General features: G+C 39.8%; 1 protein-coding gene across 1 annotated transcript in view; it reads left to right on the plus strand.

Annotated features, from left to right (window-relative positions):
• ASCC1 (activating signal cointegrator 1 complex subunit 1) overlaps nucleotides 1–17,548 on the plus strand; it is a 165,435-nt gene that overhangs the window by 94,080 nt on the left and 53,807 nt on the right. The window contains exon 7 of the mRNA XM_006888965.1: nucleotides 3,603–3,727. Coding sequence (XP_006889027.1) covers nucleotides 3,603–3,727 — 125 coding nt within the window. The remainder of the gene's footprint in view (nucleotides 1–3,602; nucleotides 3,728–17,548) is intronic.

A 17,548-nucleotide genomic window follows, 5' to 3' on the forward strand; every position in this document is an offset into this window, starting at 1 on the left:
AATAAAATATAATTATAGAAAAAAAAAAGAAATCTGGAGAACGACCACTTGGCCAACTGACTGGAAGAGATCGATATTTGTTCCTATGAGACAGCCAGAGCTTATGCAAAGGTGAACCTGTTAGAGAAGGAAAATTCAGAAATTCTCACCTAATAGAGAAAAATGTAAAAATGCTAAGAGTACACCAGTAGCAAAAACAGAAAATTTGGGAGACTCTGAAAGACAAGACCTTCCCAAGTGAGTGCTGGCTCTCTGTCCACTCCATCAGGACAGGAACTGTGGTTAGGCTCTCAGCTTCTAACTGAAAGGTTGAGGGTTCAAATCAATGCAGAAAGCTATGGTGATCTGCTTCTGGAAACATAACAGCCTTGAAAACCCCAGGGCTACTCCTTTAGTTGGTATGGAAACCCCAGTACTACCCTGTGAGTTGCTATGTAAACGCTAGTACTGCTTCCTGAGTTGCTATGGAAACCCCAGGACTACCCCATGAGCTGCAGAGACAATTTACTCATTGCCGGGGACTGTGGGGTTTTTGTCTTTGGTTTTTTGGTTTTATTTTGGTTGTTGGGTTTTTTTTATGAGAAGAATTAGTCTTTTGTGTCTCCTTCCTCTGCTGTAAAGTTTTGTCTTTATCCCTCACTGTTGAATAATTCCTTATTGTCAATAAGCATTTTCAACCCCTTTCCACATTGAAAACTGATAAAGCAAGCCTCCCTCAACTTTGTAGCTTCTAATGACCAAGGCATTGGTTTCTTGCCTTCCTTTTGCATTTCTTGAGTTCTGTGCACCTGTCTCTTCACTTCCTTGCCTTTGGTCCTCTGTAATGAAGCTTCTTTGTCCAGCTTGCCAGTGAAATAGCTTTGGCAAGATTCTAATGATGTTATTTTTCAGAAATAAGTAGGCATTTCTGCCTTTTCTTTCCTATAGTGCTGTACCAATTAACACACCCCATCCCAATAATCACGTCAGCCTCTATAATACCACTCTATTCTGTTCTTTCTTTTCTTCTTTGCTTGATTTCATCACTTGACTTTACTGGATCCTTCTCTGCCTCTTAAATAGAAATATCTCATAGATCTCTATGCTGAGCTATTTCTTGCCTCACTCTGAACGCACCCAGGTGACAGCATCTTTGCCTCAATTTTCACTCCTGTTTTCACATTGTTCTTATGTGCTGTTGAGTTGACGATGACTCTTAGCAACTTTATGCACAATAGCTCTGAACCCTGCTCTATCCTGAGCCTATCTTGTTGTCTCTGACAGACTTGCCCTCATTGCCCCAGTTATTGTGTCAGTCCATCTCATCCAGGGTCTTTCTCTCCTGCACAGTCCCTCCACCCTTCCAAGCATGATATCCTTCTCCCAAGAATGACCCTTCTGGGCTACATGCCCAAAGTATATGAGATGGACTTTCAAAATCCTTGCCACCAAGGAGCAGCTTGGTTTCAGCCTCTCCAGGACAGACCAGTTAGTTCTCTTGGTGGTCCATTGTATGTTCAGTACTCTACTTTAGAACCACAATTCAAAGGCATCAATTTTTCTTCTGTCATTCTTGGTCATTATCCAGCTCTCTGATGCATAGCAAGTAATTGAGAGGATCGTGGCCTAAATCAGGCACACCTTAGTCTCTAGATTGATATTATTGCTCTTCTGGAGAGTTCCCTGACAGCATATTCCCTTAATGCAGTTCATCTTTTGATTTCCTGGCTGCTGGTGCCAAAAGTGTTGATTGTGGAACCAAGCAAGCTGAAATTGTTAATAATCTCAATCTCTTCTCCATTTATTCCTATGCTGCCAATTGATCCAGTGGTGAGAATCTTTGTTTTCTTGATGCTGAGCGTCCATCCATATTTCAAACTACAGTCCTTGACCCTCTGCAGCTAGTTCTTCAGGTCCTCCTCAGTTTTGGCAAGTAAGGTTGTGTCATTTGCATAAGGCAGTTTGTTGACAGGTCTTCCTCCAATCTGATGCCACATTCCTCCTTGCTTAAAGTAAACCCACTGCCATCCTGCTCGTCTGATTCATAGTGACCCTCCATTGGGTTGCAGAGGCCGTGAATCTTTAAGGGAAACACTGCCCACCTTTTGGTTAGCAACTTAATACATTATATCCTGCGCAACCTCTCACATATGTATCTTTTGTCCAGATTTTTCCTCATGCTGCAAATCTCTTTCTTTCTCTCTTCTGTAAATGTCCTTCTTGATGTCTTGTGCCACGTGACAAAAATATACAAAAGAATCACCCTCATCCCAGAACAGCACAACACAGTGAACACAGCCTAGCTATAGCGGTTGCTTCTTCATAATGTCTTACCTCAAGTGATGACTGGCCTTAGGTCATTTAGGGTAGATTCCGAGTTGTTCTCCACTTCCTGTCCTCCACCACAGCCGTGTCTGAATGAGCGTTGGACCTCCCAGCTTAGCTCTTTCTGTCCTGCTCCCTTGTCTCGGTTCTCTTGCCCCTACTGTGGCATAAGACTTCATCACCTTCCCTTTCACAGTGCAGTCTGGAAGAGCTCAGTCTCAGATGTCCAGATGACATGTGTTCTCCTTTTTCTCTGCCACTTACTAGTTACTTGACCTCTATCAAGTTTTATGACCTCTTTGCACCTCAGTTGCCTCATTGGTAAAAATATGACAACAAATTTGTTGTGAAGATTAAATGATTTCGTAGCTGTAAAGTACTTAGAGAAGTTCCAGACACCCGAGAAATGTTTGCTATTTTACCGGCTATTACAGTAGCTTATTCAGCTGACCTCTGCAATTCTGCCTCTTTGCTATTAACGTGTTTTTCACTCTGCCACATTAGCTAGCTTTCAGAAAATGTACTTCTCACCAAACTATTCCCTTTTTGAAAACATCATGTGGCTTCCCAAGTCAGATCACTACTTATAAAGCCAGTTTATCCCTGTTCTGTTACAACTATAGTAAATAATTTGCAGCCCCTCAAGTATGCTATGATCAAGGAATTCAGTTTGTTAAATATACAGAGCATCTTTGCAATATGCTATTTCTCCTGTAGTAAGAGTCCTTCTTTCCTGGTTTCATCTGCAAGCTTTAATAAATCTTCAAGACCAAGTGTGAGCCTCTTGTGAGAGCCCAGCCATGTCCAGATGGTGTTGATTACTCCTTACCATGCCCCTTAACACTCCTTATGACACATTGCAGTTGCTTGTTTCTGTACTTGTCCTATTGATAAGACTTAGAGCTCCATAATGGTGGAACAGTAGCTTTTTCTCTTTCCTCTTGTACAGCAGGGCCTTGAACAGGGTAATACAGAGTGTGTCAATGCCTCATCAAAAAATTAAAAACCAAACCCATTACTGTTGAGTCCATTCCTGCTTGACTTACTGTTAACATGTCCTATAGGACAGACTACAGCTGCCTCTTAGAGTTCCCGATGCTGTAATGCTTGAAGAAGCCACATACCACATCTTTCCCCCACAGGGTAGCTGATGGCCTCAAGCCACTGATGTTTTGGTTTGTAGCCAAGCTTTTAAAAGTTGCCCCTCCAGAGCTTCTTTGATGTTTCATATTGATAAGTTAGTTACAGGGTTCAAGAGTGTACTAAGATTTCTGTACCTTTTTCTTTCATTCCTTCAGGCTTCAGGAATTAGCTGATCGAGTGTTGGAACGTTTCCAGTCATCAGGACTAATAGTGAAAGAGTGGAATAGTGTGAAACTCCATGCCACAGTCATGAATACGCTTTTCAGGAAAGACCCAAATGGTAAGTCCTCCTAGATCTATAGTGCAGCTTGTGATCAGCAAGGCCTTACAGTGACCCTGGGATTTCAATAGAACAGGCTTCCAAGAAACTTGGCTGTGGTTTCTGTTGTAGATGTTTGCTTGCTTTGATGAGGACAGTGGAAGTGGGCAGGAACATACTCAGCATGGCAGCGTGGCATTCCAAATCCTTTATTCTTGTCACACATAGAGTTGCAGATTTAGCAAATAAAAGTACAGAATGCACAGCTCCATTTCAATTTCCGGTAAAGTGACAAAATCTTTAATGTAAGGATGGCCCATGCGAGGCCGGTGCCTTTCCTTTTCCCTCTCAGCCATTTTCACAAGAGCAATCTGATGACATTATGTAGTTTCACCATGTTTTGCAGCCGTTACTACTATCCATGTCCATTTTTTTTCACCATCCTTAATAGAAGCTCCATTCACCTTAATCTATTACCATTTCCACTTCCTATCCATCCTATTTGTACCTTTTTTAAAAAGAGGAAAGATGAAAGGAAAATTAGCTGGTAAATGTTAGAACCATCCTTTTCCACCTGGATCATTTTGCCTTCTGTCTAATGTTGTTACAGTTAGAAATTACATCGTTATACACTGTATGCCATTAGTGCACTTATACATTTGTGACATTTTGGCTGTCACAGTTGAGACAGGGAAGGTTCTACTGCCTGGGATCTGGGATCTGTTGGCCATAGGGTGCTACAGACATTCTGCTGGTGCACATACAACAGGCACATGCAACAAAGAGTTATTCAGGCCCCAATGCCAGGAGTACCACAGCTGAGAAACCCTGTGCTAGGATGATAATTTCCCACCATCTGCTTTGGAATATTGGCCTTCCTGTAACAATGCCTTGTTTTGACTCTTGGTTTTGGGTATTATTCTATATTTTCAAGGTAGTTTCTCTTCTTTACCTGTCCCCAAGCCCCAGTGACGTCGTCTCTAAAACGTTGAGCAACTGATCAGAAACTACACATTTAAACTTTATGTGGGTTTTCCTTCTTTGGTTTAAAATAAACAAGCACTTTACTCCCATATACAGATTTTCTTCCTCCTTTAGGTCTCTGATCTTGTTTTTAGAAAATCCAGGCTGGGAGAAGGGAATTCTGGTGGCATAGTCTGGGGTGAGTTTTATTGTTAACCCATTTCCAGCGACTAGGATCCACCAGCAGCTGCATGAGAGAAAGATGGGCAGCCTCTCCCTGCTGTGATGTGCAGCCTTGGAGACCTGGTGGAAGGTCACTGTTAGAACGAATCCAGTGAGGGACCGAAGAGGACTCTGTCAGGGCTTGAACTCAGGCTCTTTTGCTTTTCAGCTAAAGCACAACATTTTATTTCTCTCGGAAATACTAAAGATCCTGACCAGAACTCATTTAACCTTGTTAACTCATTTAGAATCTTGTCAGACCAAGAGACAAATGTAGCTACCAAATGATCAAGCTTAAAGTATTAATGTTTTGTGATACCATTTTATTTAAAACTTTTCTAAATGGGCTCTATGAGGAGAAGCGTGGCGTTAGGCTTGGTTGACGATCTATCAATAGTCTGTGTTATGCAGATGACACAACCCTGCTCACTGAAACTGAGGAGGACCTCATGCACTTACTGCAGAGGGTCAAGGACTGCAGCCTTCAATATGAACTGAGGCTCAATGTCAAGAAGACAAAAATTCTCACCACTGGACCAATCGGTAGCATCAGGATGGATGGCGAAGAGATTGAGATTGTTCACAGCTTCAGTTTGCTCGGCTCCACGGTCAACACTCTTGGCACCAGTAGCCAGGAAATAAAAAAAACGTATTGCGATGGGAAAGTCTGCGGTTAGGGACCTCTCTAAAGTACTCAAGAGCAATGGTGTCTCTCTGGAGACTAAGGTGTACCTGATACAGGCCATGGTCTTTGCAATCACATGTTATGCATCAGAGAGTTGGACAATGACTCGGGAGGATAGAAGGAGAAGTGATGCCTTTGAGCTGTGGTGCTGGAGAAGAGTATTGAATGTACCATGGACTGCCAAGGAAACAAACAGATTCATCGTAGAGAGGGTTAAACCAGGCTGCTCCTTGGAGGCAAGGATTCTGGGGCTTCGTCTGACATACTTTGGACATGTTGTAAGGAGAGACAGGTCCTTGGAGAGGGACATCATTCTTGGTAGAGTAGAGGGACAGCGCAGGAGGGGAAGACCCTCTATGATGTGGATTGATTCAGTGACTGGGGTAATCGGGATGGGTGTGTCAGAGGCAATGAGATTGGCACAGGATAGAGCACGGTTTAGGGTTGTTGTACATAGGGTCGCTATGAGTCGCAAACGACTCGACGGCACATAACAACAACAGTAACATCAGTTTTACTCTTGGGAGCACTGAAATAAAAAGCCATTGAAATCACTCAGTCAAGGCCAGTGAAGACTCTTGTTTGTGTCATCACTAGACTTCAGGCTCGGGATTTGTCCTCGTTTAGATCAAGCACATTTCTTTTACATGATTGTTTCTTGGGTGCTGTCCAGTCACATTTGACTCATAGCGATCCAGTGAACAACAGATCTGACTATATAAAAATATATTAAATATTTTTCTGTATTATAATTTTACCTGTGGCATGAAAATATTTAAAGGGCTTTAGAGTATTTACTTTGGTTTTGGGCATTAGTTTTAACTTTAGAAAACACAGTGAGATACCCTGAGATGATGCATTAAAGACAGAGTAAAAGATCTGTGTAATGTACTCTAAATGAAGTGGTTCACATGTGTGTGGTGACTAACATCATCCACTGGAGTTCTGAGATGGTGGCCATAGTCCTGTGACTGTGCTGTTTCATGTGGGAGCCACTATTTACATGTGGAACTGAGCATTTGACATGTGGTGTGGAAGAGACAGTTTAATTTTTAATTTTATTTAATTAAAATAATAATATATGGCTAATGGCTAATACATAATTTCCTTATCAAATATGCTAAATAATGAATAATTATCATTATTTTAGTTTGCTTTTATCCTAGTCCTTAATTCTTAGTTCAACCTCTTACTCTTATCCCCTGCACCATTATTAACTAAATCTTGATGTAGAATGAATTATTTAGGAATCCATATCTTCAAAATTGTTTGGAACTAGATTCATATTCATTTAGTATATCATATAATATTTCATGTTTGGAACCTGGTTATCCCTTCTTATGTAAGGATTTTTCTTTTAAATAAAATTTTGTTTTATACTGGCTTATTAACAAAGTTCATATACATTGTTTTTCATGTCAGATCTTTCCATTTCTTTTACCCACCCCTCCCTCTACTCATCAAACATGGATATTTTTAACAAAATGGCTTTATTAAGCTGTAATTTAAACACAAGATTAAGTACCTTCTTACTTTTTAAAGTATATCATTCCATGTTTTCAGTATATTCAGAGTTGTGCAGCTATTAAAAAAATCTATTTTAGAACATTTTCATCACTTCACAAAGAGCGAGTGCCCATTAGCAGCCCTCCCATTTCTTCCCAGCTTCCCCCAGCTCTGTTCGACTGCTGGTCTACTTACAGTCAATATTCTGAACATTCATATAAATGGAATCATATAAAATATGGCGTTTTTTTGCTTTTATCACGTAGGACATTTCTCAAGATTGATCCATGTTTATCATATAAGTACATCCATTCTTTTTTACTGTTAAGTAATATTCCATGGCATAGGAGTGATGTCACAGAAGATGATGTAATAGAAAACTCCCACATCAGAATGACTATAAGGCCTGGCAAGAGCTGGAAGAATCAAAGTCAGCTCCCCTAGAAACTAGTCCACCTGAACACTTGCAACATCTAGAGGAGCCTCTTTATGAAAATAAAGGTTGACTTTGGACATTTCACATTAGCAACTACAGTCTCTGAGCTGCTGAGACAGCAGCCAGTGGAGACAGCAGACTGCACATTAAAAGTTACAGGGTACAAGGAGATATGGTGGCCTAGCTGTGAGAATCTGAACTGTAGTCCTGAAGACAGTGGTTTGAATCACAGGTTTGCTCCACAGGAGAAGGCTGGACAATCTCCCCATGTGATTAACGCTGCTGAAAACCTGCTGGAGGGTCAGCAATGTGTCAGTTCCGACTTGATGGCACACAACAATTCAGGGAATTCTGGTGGCCTAGTGGCAAGAAGCTGCACTGTGATCCCAAAGGCATGCAGGTTTTTTTGAGGCTACCAGCTGCTCTGCAGGAGGGTGGGCAGTCTCCTCCCATCCCATTAACTTCCTCTGAAAACCTGCCAGATGGTCAGCTGTGGGTTGATTCCGACTCTACAGTATACAACAACAATAACAATGGATAGTTAGATTGGGTTGCTTACTCTGCTTCTGAACAGCACTTTCAAAAGTTATAGGGTGCAAGAGAAACATTGCCAAGAGGAAAATTTAAAGCTGTAAATAATGGCATTTAAAAAGGAAGATCTCAAATCAAACCACATAATCTTAGACTTTAAGAAACTAGAAAAAGAAAAGCAAACTAAACTGAAAGCTAACAGAAGACAAAAGATAATCAAGATTAGAATGAGATAAATGAACCAGAGAAAAGAAAAATAATAGGATAAATGCAACTGAAGAGTTTTTTTAAAAAACAAATATTACACACCTTTGGTGCAGCAATTAATGAATAATTTTAATTGATATTTTAATGAAAGATTATAGAGAACTTGGATTTCCATTCATTGTTGTGTATTTTGCTCCCTGCCCACCCCTCCCCCAATTCGCTTTTCTCTTTAAAAAGAAAAAATCTTTGTTATATAAACTCCCACTCCCCAGTCCACTTTACTATGCAGCTCTTACTCTGAACTTTTTTTAATTAATTTTATTAATTTTAATGACTTAGGGTTTCCAGTCATTCATTGTTGTACTTTTCTCCCTGCCTACCTCCTGCCCCTCAATTCACTCTTCTCCTTGAAAAGTAAAAGAAAAACTCTTTCATTGTTATGCAATCTCTCCCCCCAAGTCCACTCCACTGTGCAGCCTTCATTCTGGATTCCTGTCATGAAAATAATACCTAATCATATATCCCTTTTAAACAGTTCTATCCCTCATCTGTTTCAATGCAGTATACATTACTTATTTCCTCTTTCTTAGTCTTCCTTCAACCCCAATGTCAGTCCCTTTTTACAACAGTGACCCTGTGCAATATTTGTCCTTTTGTGACTAAGATAGTTCACTCAGCATAATGTCCTCCAGGGTCACCCATTTTGTATAATATTTCATGAGTTCCTTTTTTTCGATGCAGCATAGTATTCCATTGTGTGAATATACCACAGCTTCTCTATCCATTCATTTGTTGATGGCACTCGGGTTGTTTCCAACTCTTTGCTATTGTGAACAAAGCCACGATAAACACGGGTGTGCATATATCTGCTTGGGTGACAGTTATGGTTTCTTTAGGGTATATTCCCGGTAGTGGTATTACTGGGTCAAATGGTATTTCTATTTCCAACTTTTTGAGAAAGCGCCATACTGCCTTCCATAGTGGTTTCACCATTTTACACTTCCACCTTCAGTGAGTAAGGGTTCCAGTTTCTCCACAACCTTGCCAGCATTTGTTGTTTGCTGCTCTTGAATTTTGCTATTGTTACTGGGGTGAGATGATATATTTGTTTTTATTTGTATCTCTCGTAGAGCTAGAGATATTGATAATTTCTTCATGTGTTTGTTTGCCATCTGAGTGTCTTTGGTGAAGTGTCTGTTCATTATCTTGTGCCCATGATGGTGTTGGCAAAATTGGAAAACTATCTGCAGAAAACTCAAGCAAGACCTACACCTCACACCATACACAAAACCAACTCAAAGTGAATTAAGGATCTTGGAGTAAAACCAAGGACTGTAAACTTCATTAGAGAAAACCTTAGAAAAACTCTAGAAGCCCTAATCCACAACATGAACAGTCTCCCATGCATCCTGAAAAACCTCCAACCAGGAGAGGACAAAATAGGTGAATGGGACCTTCTAAGAATCAAATCCCTATGCACATCATGCACATCCAATAACTTCTCCAACAGATTAAAGAGGAAAGCCACAGACTGGGAAAAGATATTTCATAATGACACGTCTCATAAGGGACTTATATCTAGAATTCATAGAATACTTGAGCACCACAAAGTAAAGGTAAACAAACCAATTGCAAAATTAATATCTTTTTTTAAAGTGAACTGGGGGGAGGAGGAGGGAGGAAGATATGCAACAATAAATGTTTGAATGAAAATCAACTTTTCAATAAACTTTCATTAAAATTACACACAAAAAAGTTACACTCTTGGCTGGAAAGACTACAAAGGAAAGGGATAAAAGATACAAAAAATTATTAATATTGTATGATAACAATTTAAATCATCTAGATGAAATAGGGAGCTCTGGTGGTCTAGTGTAAAGAAGTTGTGCTGTATTCCCAAAGGCACACAGTTCGAATCCACCAACTACTCCATGAAAGCAGGATGGAAATCTCCTCCCATGTGATTTACAACGTCTGAAAACCTGCTGGAGTGTTACCTATGAGTCAGTTACAACTTGACAGCAAACAACAGCAACAGATGAAATTTCTAGAAACACATAATCTACCAAAACAGACTAAAAAATTGTTAATGTTAACAGTCTTTTAAGAAATGGAGAGATTTAATCAGTAATTAAAAACTTCTCGACAAAGAGGAGTCCAAGACCAATGCATTGTTTTCTTGATAGTTTCTATTTTATTACGTTTCCCTTATATTATGATTTGAGTAAAAACTTACAAAGCAAAGTAGTTTTCTGTTCAACCATTCACACACATTTAGTTTTATGACATTAATTGTAATGCCCACAATGTAGCCAAACTCTTATCCTGTGATTCTTGTTTTCTTTAACCTTTCGGTCCTACCTCTTCTTGCATTCTGAGTTTTAACTCTTTTGATTTTATGTAGTTGGAGTCAGGACCAAATGAATTTATGTGGTAAATTCTGCCAAACATTTAAAGGAGAAATTGTACCTGTCCTCAAACTCTAGCAAAATAGAAGTGGAAAAGATACTTTTTCTTTCTTTTTAATTTTAATGAACATTTACAGAGATTTTGGATTTCCATTCATTCATTGTTGCACTTTTCTCCCTGTCCAGCCCCCCCCCCCCACCCCTTTCTCTTTTTTTTTTTTTAATTAATTTTTGTGCATATACTGTTAAATCAGATCTGACTGGTACAGGAGGAGATTGCCCCTCCTTCTCCAGCAGAGCATCTGGTGGATTCATACCACGCACCTCTGGGATTGCAGTGCAGCTTCTTGCCACTAGGCCACCAGAGCTCCCTGAAAAGACACTTTTTCATGCGTTTTATGAGAATACAGATGTGAAGCTGGGATAAGATTTTCTCTACCCTGCAGAAGATGTGTGTCAATCAGTTTGGAACCTCCTAGTCCTGATGCCTGACCCAGCTGTTGTTCATATAAGATAGGAATTGGTTGAGTATTTGAAGTTGAAAATTTTTGTTTTTTTGATGTTGAGATGTAATCTAGATGGAAGTCTTTGAGCTTCTGTAGAAAGTGCTTCATATCCTCCTCACTTTCAGCAAACTAAGTTGCATCATCTGAATAATATAAGTTGTTGATAAGTCATCTTCTGTTCCTGATATAATATTCTTTGTAGAGTCCAGCTTCTCAAATTATTTGCTCAGCATACAGATTGAATAGGTATGGAGAATGTATGCAACCCTGACACAAGTGCAGAGAGCTGGAGTCAGAAAATCAAAAGGACCGAACTCGCTCACTGTTTCTTAAGGATGCTTTGGGCAGAATGTTAAATGATCCAAGAAGCATTAAAAGAAGATAGGAGGAGTACACAGAGTCACTGTATCAGAAGGAATTGGCTGACACAGAAGAATTTAATGAAATAACATATGAGCTTGTGGTGATGAAGGAGGAAGGTCAAATTGCTCTGAAAGAATTGGCATAAAAACAAGGCTCCAGGAGTTGATGGCACACCAACTGACATATTTCAGCAAACAGATGTGCCCTGGATGTGCTCACTAAGTTTTGCCAAGAAATCTGGAGGACAGCCAGCTGGCCATCTGATGAGAAGAGAACATTTGTTCCCATTTCAAAGAAAGGGGATCTGACAGAGTGCGAAAATTATCGGGCAGTATCATTAATATCACATGCAAGCAAGATTCTGCTGAAAATTATCCAAAAATGACTGGAGCAGTATGTAAACAGACAACTTCCAGGTGTACAGGCTGGATTTAGAAGAGGTCATGATACTAGGGATAGTATAGCTAATGTCAGATAGATCATGGCAAAAAGCAGAGAGTGCTAGAGGAATGTCTATCTGTGCTTCATTGACTATGCAAAGGCTTTTGACTGTGTGGATCACAATAAGCTATGGCTGACTCTGAGAAGAATGGGTATACCAGAACATTTGATTGTGCTTGTGAGAAACCTATACTTGGACCAAGAGGCAGTCGTCAGAACAAAGCAAGGAGACACTATATTGTTCAAAATCAGGAAGGGGGTCTGACAGGTATGTATTTTGTCTCCATACCTTTTCAGTCTGTATGCAGAACAGATCATCTGGGACACTGGGCTGTAAGAGGAGGAATGTGGCATCAGGATTGGTGGAAGATTCATCAGCAACCTGTGTTATGCAGATGATACAACCCTGCTTGCTAAAACCGAAGAGGACCTGAAGTGCTTGCTGCAGAGGGTCAAGGACTGCAGCCTTCAATACGGATTGAAGCTCAACATCAAGAAAACAGAGATTCTCACCACTGGGCCAGTTGGCAGAACCAGTATGGATGGTGAAGAGATTGAGATAGTTAACAGTTTTAGTTTGCTTGGCTCCATAGTTAACATTCTTGGTACCAGCAGCCAGGAAATCAAGAGACAAATTGCATTGGGAAAGTCAGCTGTCAGGGACCTCTCCAGAGTACTAAATAGCAATGATGTCAGGCTGGAAACTAAGGTGCGCCTGATCTGGGCTATAGTCCTATAGTCTTCGCAGTTGCATGCTATGCATTGGAGGGTTGCACAGTGACCAGGGATGATAGATAGAGAATTGATGCCTTTGCACTGTGGTGCTGGAGAAGAGTGTTGAGTATACCATGGGCTGCTAGGAAAACAGTTTTGTCCTTGAGAAGGTGAAGCTAGGCTGCTCCTTGGAGTCAAGGATTCTGAAGCTTCATCTGACATACTTTGGGCATGTTGCAAGGAGGGCCCAGTCCTTGGAGAGGGACATCATGTTTGGGAGAGTGGAGGGACGGCACAGGAGAGGAAGACCCTCAATGAGATGGATCGATTCTATGATTGTGGTGGTGGGAATATGTGTGTCAGAGACGGTGAGATTGGCACAGGATAGAGCAGGGTTTAGGGCTCTTGTACATAGGGTTGCTATGAGTCGCAAGCAACTCGACAACACATAACAACAACAACAACAACAACAGTGTTTCCTTGCTCTTTTTGGACAATAGCTTTTTGGTCTAGGTGTAAATTTCATATGAGTATAATTAAGTTCTAGGATCCTCATTCTTGTCAATGTTATTATTTTTTTTTTAATTTTTATTGTATCATTTTTTACGTGTACCATCAAATCAGATCTGACTGGTACAGGAGGAGATTGCCCCCTCCTTCTCCAGCAGAACATCTGGTGGATTTGAACCGCCTACCTCTGGGATTGCAGTGCAGCGTCTTGCCACTGTCAGTGTTATTCTTAATTTGTTATGATCCACACAGCCAGATGCCTTTGCATAGTCAGTAAAGCACAAGTAAGCATTCTTTGGTATTTTCTGCTTACTGCCAGGATCCATCAGACATCAACAATGATATCCCTTATACTACAGCCCCTTTTAAACCGAACTTCTGGCAGTTCTATGCTAATGGCAGTCTTTTCACAAAGGGGGTTATTAGGGTATGAGGCATGAAGTAGCTTACATGCTTTCATGAAAATAGTTGTTGGTGGGATGATTGTAAGGGAGGGAGATAACCCCCCACAATATAATGTAAATTAAGGACTATGTGGACTACAATGTGCATGCATGAAACACAATGTAGATGAATGATAAAAACATTGATAATAAAAAAGCTGGTACAGGGAAAACTAGAGATCTGCATGCAAAGAATGAATTTCAATCCTCGCTTTACACTGTAAGTAAAAATCAAGTCAAGATGGATCAAAGGCCTGTATTAAAAAGCTACAACTATAAAGCTCTTTGCAGAAAGCACAAGTTATAATCATCATTATCTTGAATTTGGCAGTGGATTCTTAGATTTGATACCAGAAAACATAGATAACAAGAGGGGAAAGAAATTGAAACATCATCAAATTGAAAAGGAAACCCGCAGAATAGAAGATTTTGGTAAGTCACAAGGGAATCATTTCCAGACTTACATTGTGAGTGTCGCGCAGAGAATTGTGCACACACACGTGTCTACCAGTTCCCTTTGCAGCATTACTCACAATACATAAGGTGGAAATAATCCAAGTATATCAGTGGCTAGATGAATTAGTGATACACATGTACAGTGGACTGTTATTCAGCTATAAAAAGGAATGAATTTATAGGAAAGACATGGATATGTGAACACTATTGCTTATATAATCGTGCAATAATAAAAAAAAGGAATGAAGTTCTGATATATGCAATAACATGAACCTTGAAAACATTATGCTGAGTGACATAAGCCAGATGCAAAAGGACAAATACAGTGTGATTCCACATTAAATACGTAGTAACCCTGTGAACAATGGATTTGACCTTGACCTATCCTGTGCCATCCTCGCAATTTGCTATGCTCAAGCCCATTGTTGCAGTAACTGTGTCAAGCCATCTTGTTAAGGGTCTTTCCCAGCATAATGTCTTTCCAAGGACTGGTCCCTCCCAACAACATGCCCAAAGTGTATAAGATGAAGTTTCGCCATCCTTGCCTCTAAGGAGCAAGTGCCCGGTTGTACTTCCTCCAAGACAGACTTGTTTGTTCTTTTGGCAGGCCATGGGATAGTCACTATTCTTCAATACCATGACTCAAAGGAAGGACATCAGTTCTTCTTTTGCCGTCTCTATTCATTGTCCAGCTTTCAGATACATAGGAAGCTATTGAAGAGGTCATGATTTGGATCAGGTTCATCTTAGTCTTTAAAATGATAATCAGTGTTCTTTAGCACTTTGGAGAGGTCTTTGAGAGCAGATTTTCCCAATGCAATGTCTTTTGATTTCTTAACTGCTATTATTATTGGTGTTGACCCTCATGTAACATCAAGAAAACAAAAATCTTCATCACCAGGCCAATATACAACTTCATGATAGATGGAGAAAAGATTGAAGTTCTCAATGATTTCATTTCACTTGGATTTGCAGTCAACACCCATGATAACAGCAATCAAGAAATCAAGATCACTTACTTAGTATCTATTGTTGTTATGTGCTATCACTTGGAACTGACTCATAGCTGACATTCAGTGGGTTTTTAGAGACTGTAAATTGCATGGGAGGAGATTGCCCATCTTTCTTTGATAGAGTGACTGTTGAATTTGAACCAGGTGCCTTTGGGTTGGCAACACAACTCCCTAGCACTAGGCCACCAGACAGTATTGAGAATAAGAAAATACATAGAAAAGAGAATACAGTTAATCAAAGGCTGGAAGACAGGGAGAAAGGAGTTCTTGCTTAATGAATCACTTTCTGTTTAGAATGATAAAGTTGTTCCAGAAATAATGGTAATTGTTGTACAACATTCTGAATATAATTAATGTCATGGAATTGTACACTTAAAAATGGTTCAAATGGTAAAACTTTCTATATGTATTCCTCTACAATGAAATTAAAAATAAAATCACATTTAGATACCACTTCACACCCACAGCTATGACTGTAGTAACAAAAATGGAAAAAAGTGTTGGCAAGGATGTAGAGAAATAGGAGGCACTGTGCATTACCAGTGAGAATGTGGAATGGTGCCACCACTCTGGAAAACAGGCTGTTCCTTAAAATCATCAAGATACAATTACCATATGACCTAGAAGCTTCAGTCCTAGGTATATGCATACCCAGGAGAAAATCAAAACATATGTCCACTTAAAAACTTGTATGTGAATATTTATAGCAGCAGCATTCTTAATAGTTGAAAGGTTTAAATAACCCAGTGTCAAGCAGTGGGTAAATAGATTTACAAATTGTGGTATATACATACGGTGGAATAATTAATATATAAATAGGAATGAAGTAGTGATAAAAGCTGTAACTTTGATAAACCTTGAAAATACTATGCTAAGTAGAAAAAACTAGATCACTATTATATCCAGATGAGGCAAATCCAGAGAGACAAAAAGCAAATTAGTGCTGCCAGAGCATAAAGAATAATTACTTAATGGATGGATATGAGGTGTTCTAGTGTGATGGAAAAGTTTTGAAAATAGAATTGGGGGACTGCACAATATTTAATGTAAGCAATGCCACGGACTTATATGTTTTTAAAATGACTAGTTGTATCTAATGTGACTCTTACCTCCAGTAAAACAGAAGACATATTCCGTGGGGTAGATGTTGTCATAGGTGCTATTGTGTTTGTTCTGACTCCTAGTGACCCTGTATACAACAGAACAGGACGCTGCTCGGTCCTGCACAGTCACTGCTGTGTTGCAGCTACTGTGCCCTCAAGAGTTTGCTTCTTTTCCACTGACCTTCTCCTTTGCCTTCTCATGTGGTCTGGTCCCTTCTGATAACATTCCCAAAGTATTTGAGATGAAGTCTTGCCATTATTTCTAAGACACATTCTCTCCCCAGACAGATTTATTCTTTTGGAAACTGATGGCATATTCTTTGCCATCACCACAGTTCCAAGTCATTAGTTTTTCTTTGATCTTCCTTACTCATGCATACAGGATAATGGGAAATATCATGGCTTGGATCAGGCACACTCTAGTCCTCATGACAACACCCTTACTCTTTAGCACTCTAAAGAAGTTCTCTGCAGCACATTTGCCCGAGGCTGTAAATATATCATTTAACTTCTTGCTGACTGCTTTCATGGATGTTGACTGTAGATCCAAGTTAAATGAAATATTTGACAACTTCAGTTTTCTCCATTTATCATGTTGGTGGTGTTATGTGCCATACAGTCGCTTGCTACTCATAGTGACCCTATGTACAAGAGCTCTAAACACCGTTCTATACTGTGCCAACCTAGCCATCTCAAACGCACCTATTCCCACCACTACAGTCACAGAATGAATCCATCTCATATTGTTTATTGACCCAGTTATGACAATTTTTATTTTCTTGATGTTGAGGGATAGTCCATAATGAAGGCAATAAATAACCTTCCAACTTTACCAGTACGTGCTTCAAGTCTTTGTTTTCAGCAAGCAAGGTCATGTTATTTGCATACGGCAGATTATTAATGAGTCTTTCTCCAATTGTAATGTCACATTCTTCTTCATTTATTCTAGTCATCAGTTTTGTTTTTTTAAAAAAATACACGCCCAGCAGACAGATTGAATAGGTCTGGTAGAAAGATAAAACCCTCGTGCAAACCTTTTCTGACTTGAAGCCATGCTTCAAGCCTCTGGTTCTGTTCAAAAGACTGCTTCTTGATCTATGAACAGATCCCGCATGAGCACAATTACGTGTTACAGAATTCTCGTTCCATGAAGTTGGGAACAGAGAAGATTCAATAGTTGGAAAAAACATGGACTTGGTGACAGAAATGTAGCTGGAGATAGAATGATTGCATTTTGCACAGTCAATGACTTATTCATTGCAAACCCATTTTTAAGGGACATAAACACAGGTTATACACATGGATTTCACCTGATGGTATGCATAGGAATCAGAT

The sequence above is a fragment of the Elephantulus edwardii genome, unplaced genomic scaffold (assembly GCF_000299155.1).
Source record: "Elephantulus edwardii isolate Elephantulus edwardi_28Jun2011 unplaced genomic scaffold, EleEdw1.0 scaffold00074, whole genome shotgun sequence".
Taxonomy (NCBI): Eukaryota; Metazoa; Chordata; class Mammalia; order Macroscelidea; family Macroscelididae; genus Elephantulus; species Elephantulus edwardii.